Source organism: Sinohyriopsis cumingii, chromosome 17 (assembly GCF_028554795.1).
Source record: "Sinohyriopsis cumingii isolate HCF-2022 chromosome 17, ASM2855479v2, whole genome shotgun sequence".
NCBI classification, from domain to species: Eukaryota; Metazoa; Mollusca; class Bivalvia; order Unionida; family Unionidae; genus Sinohyriopsis; species Sinohyriopsis cumingii.
In genome coordinates, this window is record NC_142977.1 from 95639156 (window position 1) to 95651789 (window position 12634).

At 32.3% G+C, this 12634-nt stretch overlaps 1 protein-coding gene across 1 annotated transcript in view; it reads right to left on the reverse strand.

Moving 5' to 3' along the window:
* LOC149779475 (parathyroid hormone 2 receptor-like) overlaps positions 1-12634 on the reverse strand; it is a 153159-nt gene that overhangs the window by 68800 nt on the left and 71725 nt on the right. The window contains exon 5 of the mRNA XM_089940164.1: positions 5149-5240. Within this exon, the coding sequence (XP_089796290.1) occupies positions 5149-5240 (92 nt within the window). The remainder of the gene's footprint in view (positions 1-5148; positions 5241-12634) is intronic.

The following is a 12634-nucleotide window of genomic DNA, read 5'->3' on the forward strand; positions in this document are numbered from 1 at the left end:
AAAACTACTTGAATGTGAGCTATTCTTATTTGCTTGAGCCCTTACCTGTTAAAATGCTTTTCGAGGGGATTTCATTTCATATGCTGTAGATAGCACATACAAACAATTATAAAGGTTGGAGATCAGTAATAAAGATGAAGAACGGAAAATAATAGATTTTCATTATATGAATGTAGAGTATGTATTTCACCTGAAGTTAATGGGAAACATTCTACTTAAGAGATCCTGCTGATAATAATCCAGTTGATAATAATCCAGTAGATAATAATCCAGTAGAAGAAAGAAAGTGTCATCAATGTCAGGAGAATAAAACTGGTGACCTAAATATAAACAACAATCGTATTATCACGTATGTTCATAAGCGAGTTGAATTTCATGTATGTAAGACTATGGAGATAAAGACAAAGATATCAAAATATGGAGACAGAGAGAAAAAATGTACATAGTAAGCTTACAATTATAGAACAACGATCAAATTAAAATACAAAATATGGAGACAGAGAAAAAATTTACATAGTAAGCTTACAATTATAGAACAACGATCAAATTAAAATACAAAATATGGAGACAGAGAGACAAAATGTACATAGTAAGCTTACAATCATAGAAAAACGATCAAATTAAAATACAAAATATGGAGACAGAGAGAAAAAATGTACATAGTAAGCTTACAATTATAGAACAACGATCAAATTAAAATACAAAATATGGGGACAGAGAGAAAAAATGTACATAGTAAGCTTACAATTATAGAACAACGATCAAATTAAAATACAACCAAAATTTCAAGCTGCAGAAACAAATAGAAAACAACAAAAAGAAAATTTCTCATGCTCAATATTAATTTACCCAAAGGTTTAATGCTTCATAAACTTTACAGACTGTTATGCAGAGACCCATAGAAGTGCCAAACTACTTCTATCTAATTGAACAAAGGATAACTAGTTAGATATGTCTCAGAGACATACAAGAAGGAAAATTACAATGCTTTACAATCTCAGCTTCTGCAGTTACAAAACTAATAAATCGATGAGAGGAAACAAAAATATATGGAGATTAAAACTTTAGTTGATGACTTTGTAGTTGGTGTGATAACAGTGTAAGATAAACTGATTCTGTGTTAATGCTTTGTGGCAGTTGTAGGGAAATAATGATTTAAGAGAAATGACCAAACACATAGGCGAAAACAGAATCAAAAGAAGTGTGAGTGAAATTATAATTAGAACCACAAGAACAACTTACTGGATCAATTACAAACTTAGATGATGAAAATTAAATGTAGCATGGATCAAAACGATCCAAACCTTGATATTCTCAAGGTTAAAATCGAATAACTGAATATAGATACCATGCAATATTTTGATTAAGAGAAATCAATATGAATTGTTAAATATTATATATTCATTCCAGGCATTTATACCATGCGTTTAGTTCATGTTTTTGTCATTTGATAACCCCAAAACTATTTCTGACATTTCTGCTTCTTTTTCGTTTTTAAGAATTGCTCAAGTTGTGTAATGTTCTGAACGTTACAGTTCAAACAGGGTTTATTCATTTCATATCAGATGCAAATATTAACTTACATGCTATATTAAATTTCCAAAGTAAAATTTTGCTAACATGAGTTTATCATGCTCTACTCTGTCTTCCCCAGAGTCATACTCTGATTAATTCACCTAAACAGTCACGGAGAGAATTCATTCCTTTTTTGATAGTGAATTAAGCGGGTTGTCGCATCAAAGATTCCTAAACAGAATTAGCCTTAAAAGTCGCCTCCACTGATTGCAACCGTATGTGGTTAAATTCGACACCCGTTAGGTAACTTGGCAAACGAAATACATGGAAACTTCGGACGCACTGCTTATAGTAGTATTCAGCATCAACTGGGGAACAAGCCAATCGATAGCTGCGCGCTCAGTTATTTTAAAATGACCACGTGTAACTCTAATCCACAGTAAAATGCATTGCCATAGATTTAAATGATGATGCCTTATCTGCCACGACTAACTACCTACCTTTAATAGAGATGTATCAGTGATACCATGTCGAATGAAAAATGCTGATATATAAGCATTTATTATTACGCATGCGAACTAATTTTAGCCAAATCCGTATGCCAGCTTATCGTTTGTTCATTTAAGCAGCAGGATAATCCCAATGAAAACCACACTACCTCCGCTACTGAGAGAAGGTCTTCAACATGATTTATTTATATAGGTTTGTGACTAAGATCTTCTCTAAGCTTGTTGCACTAATTTGCACTAAATTTTAGTTTCGCTCAGACTAGAACGAAGTAGACGGCACCAAAATAATGGCATGACATGTACTTAAATAACGATCTAGTTGACAGTTATCCATGTGTGATTGTGCGTATTTGATTTGGATGTTAAACTTTACTTTAACAGTTTTTCAGTCATATCGTTACGATGTCTGCAATGTCGAAGTTTATAGTGATGTCTAGCACTGAGTCATCATGCCGCAGACATGTAGTATGATGTCCCACCCAGTCACATTATCCTGACACTAGGCCGACCAGTCCTAACACTAACCTGTTAAAGGTAAGCGCCAATCTAGTACATGTGTGTAAGTCTTTGGAATGTCATGGCCGGGGCACGAACCCGCGACCTACCGAGTCAGAGGCAGGCGGAGCGGTGACAGTTATATACATATTGTGTTTTGTGTTCGTGTTTTTATCAGTCTTTTAAAGTCATACAATCAAGTTTTTAAATTTAACAAACATAAAACGTTTGACTAGTTATTGTGTTTTGTGACCTCTTAAATTATTAGCGCTATTCGCTATTGCACTGCACTATTTATTTAGTTCCCACATTTCAACAATGAGATTTTATATAAGGATTCTCACGTTATGTCATATTGTCTTGTCAATTAATACGGTATGAATTGTAGCTGTTTTGCAGAAACTTAAGACTTTATTGAACGAAACATTTTTTACCTAAAAATCTCAGCGTGTGAACAAGTGAATATTACTTAGTCTATTTTTAATATACAAAATATATTTGCAAAGTCCTCATTCTTATAAGAGCTTACGTATTATAGGTACAAAACAATGTGCAAACTGAAAAATCACTACTCGTATTTTGATCCTGGATATATGATAGCAAAGGTCTGTTATTTGTTCTTATTCTAGTTTATGAATTAATACCCTAATAGCATACTGAAGTTTCAATTAAACAGTGACGTACGTAGGTTCGACTCGCTTCTCTCATGTATAAAGAGTAAATACTTTTGAATAGTTACAAAATAAGTTATAGAGCCACAGCTGGTGGTAAATTCTCTGCTATGATTTTTACTCTGATGTATGGGTTATAACTCGATGAGGATCGGAAAAGCGTGAAATCGACAAAAATAGTGCACGGAAAATCTTGTAACAGTGAATTGAAGTGACAAAAGCTTTATTTCACCGTGGTTGATAGGCAACATATGAGGCATCTCAATTTGCATCAGCAATGAACGATACAAATATTTAACAGAAGTTCTGTTTTTAATTTCTTTGCACATAAAATATTCAATTCGATTACTTTTTCTTTTGACACACACTTGCTGTGTTGAAAGAATAAATACGTTTCATCACTTGTTACAACTGAGTTCATTTCATCAGCCATCGTGTGGGATCTACAAAACCCCGATGTTAAGTTTAATATTCCTTAGGTTATTTACCAATCATTATATTTTTTTCCATTAAATTATCTCTAATTATGATTTGTTGGAATATTATAATTAGTAGAGATTATATGATGCCGTTGTTGGTTGAATTAAAAACTTGTTTCACATTCAAACAACAGTTTTATACCATAGAGTAAATACCACACACACACACACACACACACACACACACACATACACACACACACACACACATATATATATATATATATATATATATATATATATATATATATATATATATATATATATATATATATATATATATATATATATATATATATATATATATATATTATAATAATAATACTAATGAGGACTTTGTATAGCGCCTAATCTTTAGAAGCTGTAAGCGCTTTTCAACATTGGACAACACCTATAAGATAAAAAAACATATAATGATATGATTACAAAAACAAACACCATGAAATTAGAAAACATTAAAATACATGCTGAGAATATTTAAGGTAGGAGATATTGTATATATATGTCAACTTTACTAACTTAAGTACACTTTCAATTAAAGGATAATGATATAATTAGCATCCAGTTGTTGGAATCCATATTGCCCAAGGAAGCTGATTTCGCTAGAATTTCATATTATGCTTTACTCTCTGCATATGAACAGAGCCATTATTCTTAAAGTGCATTTATCAAAATTGTTGAATGGCTTCTATGCAAAACATTTGTTTTCTGTTTAGTAGATTTACATGTCTTTAAACATTTGTGGAATATTTGGGTTAACTGGAGTTGATGACAAGAATAAGGTGTAATGCTTATTAATTTACATCTGAAGTTTATTACTTGGCCTTCACAAAATGTTCATAATTTAAACGAAGGCATAAACCATAGCACATTTGCTTTCTTGCTTTTTGTTCGTTTGTCTGCTTGCTTGTTTATTTCCACTTTGGTTATCTTCATGTTTCACATACTGATTATTGTAATACGTAATTCGTTTTTGTGTTTTCTGACTTGTCGTCCACATACCTTTTTTGTAATTTTGTTTTCCTATGTATGTCAAACGATACATTTTATGTTCAATCATGTACCATGTCTCTTTCTTCGTCTCTCCCTATTCTTAAAAAAGCAAATGATGAAATAATATTGTAGTGTTTTAGTGACTGATTGAATGCTACATTTTCTATGTAAGTGATGATGTACAGAGCTGAAAGCATGGACCCAAACATGGCATCTGCGCATGTGTATTGTACAGTAGAAATTGATCTGCGTCTGTGTATTGTACAATAGAAATTGATCTGCGTATGTGTATCGTACAATAGAAATTGATCTGCGTCTGTGTATTGTACAATAGAAATTGATCTGCGTCTGTGTATTGTACAATAGAAATTGATCTGCGTCTGTGTATTGTACAATAGAAATTGATGCAAAATGTGATGGAGGATAGCCAATGAGTACAGTTACTGAACACATTTGATTCGGAACCTAGATTATGTCTGAGATTACCTGCAGCAGGAAATGATGAGAATGGCGAATAGCAGCGAGACGAGGGACATGCCGTATCCTATATTGTACATCAGTCGTATCTGGGACATGTGCTGTATAAAGAACAAACAAGAAAACACTTTATATACCTTTCACAATTATGACATTTTAATCTCATGTCTACCTCATAGACATTTAATGGAAAGGGACTTTATACCGATGATTGTTATTGCAAACCATTTTAGTAAAGGTGTATATAATAATCTCAGAATAGGCAAGTGAATATAATTGATATGTCTGGTACATTGTTTCTTCTCGTCACCATTTAAAGAATCTGAAAAATGAAAAACCAAGAAAACCAAAACTTACTCATTTTTTCCAGTCTGATAATTATTAAGTAAATTTAAATATGATTGTACATTTTATGGGTGTTGGTTCGCATGTTGATTATTTCTGTACAGGATGATTTGCAGTTCAATACAACAAGGATACAACTAATCATATACAGGACAAGATACCAGCACGAGGCAAATACTTATGTTCAACTCATCCTTGTTTCGCATCCACCCCGAGTATAACTAAGCCTGAACAAACTTTACTGATAGATATACCCAAGTAAAGACCAAATATATGAGTGTATTGGATAGTTTCTTTCTGTTGCTTGAACTGATGTAAAAGGAGAAAAGAGAAGTACAGTAATTAACCATCTAGGTAGAATCCTTGTTAAAGATACAACCATATTCCATGGAAGCGATAATATATTTAACTTAAATCACTTCAACATTTTCATCACATACAACATATGTTTGTGCTTAATTCTTTCCATTAGGATAAAAAGTTCCATAAGGCAATTTGAATTATAAATTAATAAAGCTACAATCAGAAATAGGTAATACGCAAAATACTGTATTTAAGCTGTTTAGTTTCCGATGTACACAAAAAAGTTTAGAATACCGTTATACTTTCAGATCTTAGCATATCATTTTCTGCTGTATTCATACGCTCTTCCTCAAAATTTCAAATTCAACAAAACACTTGAAAAAGCCTTTGAAGTGATAGAAAGAGGTAATTAAGACTATGAATTTGAAAATATTTGCCTCAGACACGATACTTTTCTGGAATCGATTGCACAATTTGTTCAGGACAAATAGAGCAATAGAGGGGGCGTGTAAAGGGGCAATTTTCTGGCGATCTATGAAGAACACATTAGTTTGAGACCAGAGAACAATCAATTAGATTTATGGAGGCAGGCTGCTTGTTAAATCGCTATAAGGCGAGAATTTCTAAATATCTGGTCGGTGACTGTGGTGATTCCTAATTACACTTTTGTTTATATATCAGCCAGACGGACTATTAGGGACACGGTAAACTTCGGTTCATAGTGGAACTGTCACAATTGAAATTTTCCATGAACCAGTAGTCGCAGCGTAGAAGGTCAAATTGACCCCAGATTTGGCGACTAGTTATAAAAAGGCGGCAAATATATTTAATCCTGATTGGTTGCGCTAAATAAGGGGCGTGTTTCCCACACTAAATTTTTTAGTTTCAATATCGCCACATCGAAAATTTGAATCAGGCTAAGCTTTTCTGCAAGAGAAAACAAGTATAAGAAGATGCAGAGAGTAAATTTGGGAGAAATTCTCTCGTAAAACTGTTGTGCAAGAGGACTGTCGTCGAGGAAAACCGACGAATGAATTTGGCGGTAGAAGCGAGGAACGCTGAAAGCTCAAAGGTATTTGTGACAATTCCATGTAATTTGTTGATGCCCTATATAATGCTTTGCTCAATTTATTTACTTATATTTGCATGAATCTATTTGCTACATTCGTATATCAGTTTGCTTTATGAAGTATAAGTGTGTTGAGTTTATGCATAGGAAGTCGTACATTAATCTTCTTTAGAGAAGTTTGACAAATTGTTTGAATTGTCGTCTTGTTTGCATAATAATTAGGTTCTAAGAATTTCTTGCATTACATTAGTTAATATGAGTTACGAGAATCCGCGTGAATCCACCGAATTTAGAAGATTTTACGTATGATTAAGGGTGAGTGTGTATTGACTGAAATGACGTAGTAAGACATGTAATGTATCTCATTCATTTTCTTATGTAAATTGAAGCTGGCTCGAAACCGTTATGCCTCGTGTGATGTTAATGTGTGGTGTTAATGCGTGATGAATTAGCCATTAAACTAACTAGGGTCATATAGGACATGTGGAGCTGACTGATAGCCTTATCATCTGTTTAGCACCGATAGTAAGATCTCATAACGAGAGGGGGATAGTGCAAGTCCCTGTTATCATAAACAACAGAAAATTCAGGTTGTCTCTATTTATATTTTTTAAAGGGAGAAAATAGCTCCTGTGACGTATTATCTCTGCGACGTATCCTGTGACGTATTATCTCTGCGAAGTATCATGTGACGTATTATCTCTGAGACGTATCCTGTGACGTATTAACTCTGAGACGTATCCTGTGAATTTGGTGAAAGTTTTATTTCTAGAGGCAGAGTATATTCCTGATGTAATGAATTATCATATGCATTTTATGTAATTGATTAAATTGTTGTTTACATGTACGGGGGCTCGTGTTGGTATTTCCTATATATCTGCTCAGATCTCTATCTATTCTACCTATACGTTTCATCACTTATATTTATATTTACTCAAACCGGGCAATAACATCGAGGGTGGTCAACCTCTCGATAAAGAGAACCAATTTAAGCGGACACCTTCAAAGAAGATACAATCCGCCAACCCACAAACCTCTTGCAAGAAGAGGGGCTTTGTGTCAGGTTTCTACAAAGTGGACCGTGGGTCGCTTACAGGGTGCTCACCAGTTACCATGTACTTTTGAGATAGTGACGTATGTAAGGTGAAGTTGTTTGCATTTAAAACATGCACAGTGGAGAGAATATTGGAATACCTCTATGCAACTTTAATGTAATGTGGCAGACATTTCTTTGGATATTATACTTTTGGAAATTGTACATGATCTAAGCACAATGCTAACTAAAATGTCTGCTCCCTTGTGCTAAAAAAAAAATCAGCCTGAATTAGTCTAAAGTACACTATCCGTAGCAGATATTAAAATAGGGAAAATGAATTTTGCCGGACAAGACAATACCAGCTTCTGAAAGTGCAATGAATGAATTACCACATATATAAAATATGAAAAAAGTTATCGGCTCTTTTTTTATACACTTTACCTCTGAAATTCAGGAACTGAAAAGTGGAGCTAGCACTTTTTTGAAAGGTGCATATCTGGAGTAAGGCCAAGCTGTATACTCTATAACCCATATTACACCCCTCAATCATACACCAAAATAAAAGAATTAAAGGTTCTTTGAACTTTACCTAAGATATACAATGTAGCTTTTAAATAACTAGTATAACCTGTGAGGAAAACCGGGTAAATTCTTTTTATTTAAAATTATAAATGCAAAATACGAAACTGTAGAGCGCCACCATACAGTCAGGAAAATTATAACATTTAAGTAAAAATAGCATTATCTATGTATCATAACAAGTGGTTATTGTTAATGTTGTTGTTGTTTTGTCGTATTTTGGACGGTGGCGAGGGGTTGGTTTTGATAACCAGAACACATAACCTAACTGAAAAGCGAATACTCTAAAGGGAAAGGATACCCAAGTCCCATTCAAAATCTGTTTCGTTTGTTCTGCTGAAACCTATATGCAAGTTGTCCATTCATGAGTCCTGAATATCGTGATTTTCTTTAAAGTGTTAATCAATTTATTTTTTGTCTTTTCTGTATCAAACAATACCAAAGGTGTAATCACTTTGAAACATTTGATTACAGAGTTGCCTTTCTAAATTTTCAACCATACTAATATTTGAAAACGTCTACCACAGAAAGCTAGTTCGGTTAGGTTATTTACTTTCTTATCTACATCGTCAAGATTGTCAAAGCGATGTTATAAATACAATACAGAACAAACGAAACAGATTACCCTTTGAATAGTTACCAGTGTTACATAACTTTTTGTCATCTCCGATGTCACTGTTAATGTTTATTCTTTCGGCATTTACCCTTTTCATCTGTACATATGTTTACTAGTGTTCTTTAACTGTGAATTTCCATATAGTTACCAAGCACTATTATTCATCATTCGAAAAATACTCTTATTCACCATTTACAACACACTGTTATTCTATATTTACAAAACATTGTTATTTATCATTTACCAAACACTATTATTCATCATTTACCAAACAATGTTATTCACCATTTACAAAACACTGTTGTTCATCATTTACCAAACACTGTTGTTCATCATTTACCAAACACTGTTGTTCATCATTTACCAAACGCTGTTATTCATCATTTACCGAACATCGTTATTAGTCATTTACCAAACACCGTTATTTATCAGTTACAAAACACTGTTATTCATCATTTACCAAACACTGTTACTCATCATTTACTAAACACTGTTATTCATCATTACCAAACACCGTTATTCATCATTTACCAAACACTGTTATTCATCATTACCAAACACCGTTATTCATCATTTACCAAACACTGTTACTCATCATCATTTAACATAAACTGTTATTCATCATTTACCAAACACTGCTATTCATCATTTACCAAACACTGTTATTCATCATTTACCAAACACTGTTATTTATCATTTACCAAACACTATTATTCATCATTTACCAAACACTGTTATTCATCATTTACCAGGCACTGTTATTCATCATTTATTCATCATTTACCAATGTTATTCATCATTTAAAAAGCACCGTTATTCATCATTTACCAAACACTGTTTTTCATCATTTACCAAACACTGTTATTCATCATTTACCAAACAATGTTACTTATCATTTACAAACACTGTTATTCATCAATTACAAAAAACTGTTATTCATCATTTAAAAAACACCGTTATTCATCATTTACCAAACACTGTTATTCATCACTTACCAAACACTATTATTCATCATTTGCCAAACACTGTTATTCTTCATTTAACAAACACTGTTATTCATCATTTACAAAACACTGTTATTCATCATTTACAAAACACTGTACACTGTTATTCATCATTTACCAAACACTCTTATTCATCATTTACCAAACACTCTTATTCATCATTTACAAAACACTCTTATTCATCAATTACCAAAACCTGTTATTCATCATTTGCAAAACACCGTTATTCATCATTTACAAAACAGTTATTCATCATTTACAAAACACTGTTATCCATCATTTACCAAACACTGTACACTGTTATTCATCATTTACCAAACACTGTTATTCGTCATTTACCAAACAATGTTATTTATCATTTACAAAACACTGTTGTTCAACAATTATCAAAAACTGTTATTCATCATTTACAAAACACTGTTATTCATCATTTACAAAACACTGTTATTCATCATTTACAAAACATTGTTATTCATCATTTACCAAACACTGTTATTCATCATTTACCAAACACTGTAAATGATCGTCTCTAAACAATTCGAATATATCCCAAGCCGATTATCAGTATGATGAGTACATCATCATTTAACAAAAACTGTTATTCATCATTTACCAATCACTGTTATTCATCATTTATCAAACACTGTTATTCATCATTTACCAAACACTGTTATTCATCATTTACAAAACACTGTTATTCATCATTTACCAAACACTCTTATTAATCAATTGCCAAAAACTGTTATTTATAATTTACAAAACACTGTTATTCATCATTTACCAAACACTGTACACTGTTATTCATCATTTACCAACACTGTTATTCATCATTTACCAAACACTGTTATTTATCATTTACAAAACACTGTTATTCATCAATTACCAAAATCTGTTATTCATCATTTACAAAACACTGTTATTCATCATTTATGAAACAGTGTTATTTATCATTTACCAAGCACTGTTATTCATCATTTATCAAACACTGTTATTCATCATTTACCAAACACTGTTATTCATCATTTACAAAACACTGTTATTCATCATTTACCAAACACTCTTATTAATCAATTGCCAAAAACTGTTATTTATAATTTACAAAACACTGTTATTCATCATTTACCAAACACTGTACACTGTTATTCATCATTTACCAACACTGTTATTCATCATTTACAAAACACTGTTATTCATCAATTACCAAAATCTGTTATTCATCATTTACAAAACACTGTTATTCATCATTTATGAAACAGCGTTATTTATCATTTACCAAGCACTGTTATTCATCATTTACAAAACACTGTTATTCACCATTTACAAAACACTCTTATTCATCAATTACCAAAAACGGTTGTTCATTATTTACAAAACACTGTTATTCGTCATTTGCAAAACACTGTTATTCATCATTTACAAAACACTGTTATTCATCAATTACCAAAAACTGTTATTCATCATTTACAAAACACTGTTATTCATCATTTACAAAACAGTGTTATTCATCGTTTACAAAACATTGTTATTCATCATTTACCAAACACTCTTATTCATCATTTACCAAACACCGTTATTCATCATTTACCAAACACTGTTATTCGTCATTATCAAACACTGTTATTGATCACTTACCAAACACTGTTATTCGTTATTTACAAAACAAAGTATTGTTATGATTTAGGTACTTAATGCATGAACATGGACCTGACCTTTGGCACTCAAATGCATTGTTCTGTTTCTTCGCACCAATGTTTCGCACTTCCACATCAAGGACATCACCATCATTCTCTTTGTTGTTTTACCATAATTATCTGATTAATGGTATTCGTGATTTACTTCAGCATTTCTATGCAGATTCATTGCATTACTACCTCGCATCCAGGTTTCAAATATAAACAACAAGTCAAAGTTCATGAAACGTTCCAGTTTTACAACCCATATCGTTGAATTTACGTCATTAGCTATACCGAGTGGGTCGCAGTACTGTGCAGCGTCATGTTGAATTCCTCAAAAATGTCACAAAGTATCAAAGTATTCCTGATGACGTCATAGTCGTTTAGATCACAACGTTTGTTCAGGTTGAAATGATTAAAAAATCTTAAACATACTGATAATCGGCTTGGGATATATTCGAATTGTTTAGAGACGAATAATGCTTGTCTATCGACCGGATAGCTGTTTCATTAAATCTTTTAAAACTATGCTTGTATTCGTTTGGATACAGCCAGCTATTCTATAGATTGCTTCGTGAAGTTAAAGCTATTTACAAACACGATGTACCTTTTAGTAGTTATTTAACTTTTCCTTCTGTTTTGAAACTATCATCTATGAAATCTATGAAATCCTTAGTCAATCCTTAATCAAAGAAATATTTCTAAACGTTGTTCGGTATGGTCTGTTTCCATTCATCTAGATCGTTTTCTACAAGTGTTTTTGAACAAATGGCTGTCATAACTGGACAAAGTGTGAATAAATAATTTTGAACAAATAGCTGTCATGACCGGACAAGGTTTAAATAATGTATTTATCATAAACATTTTGAT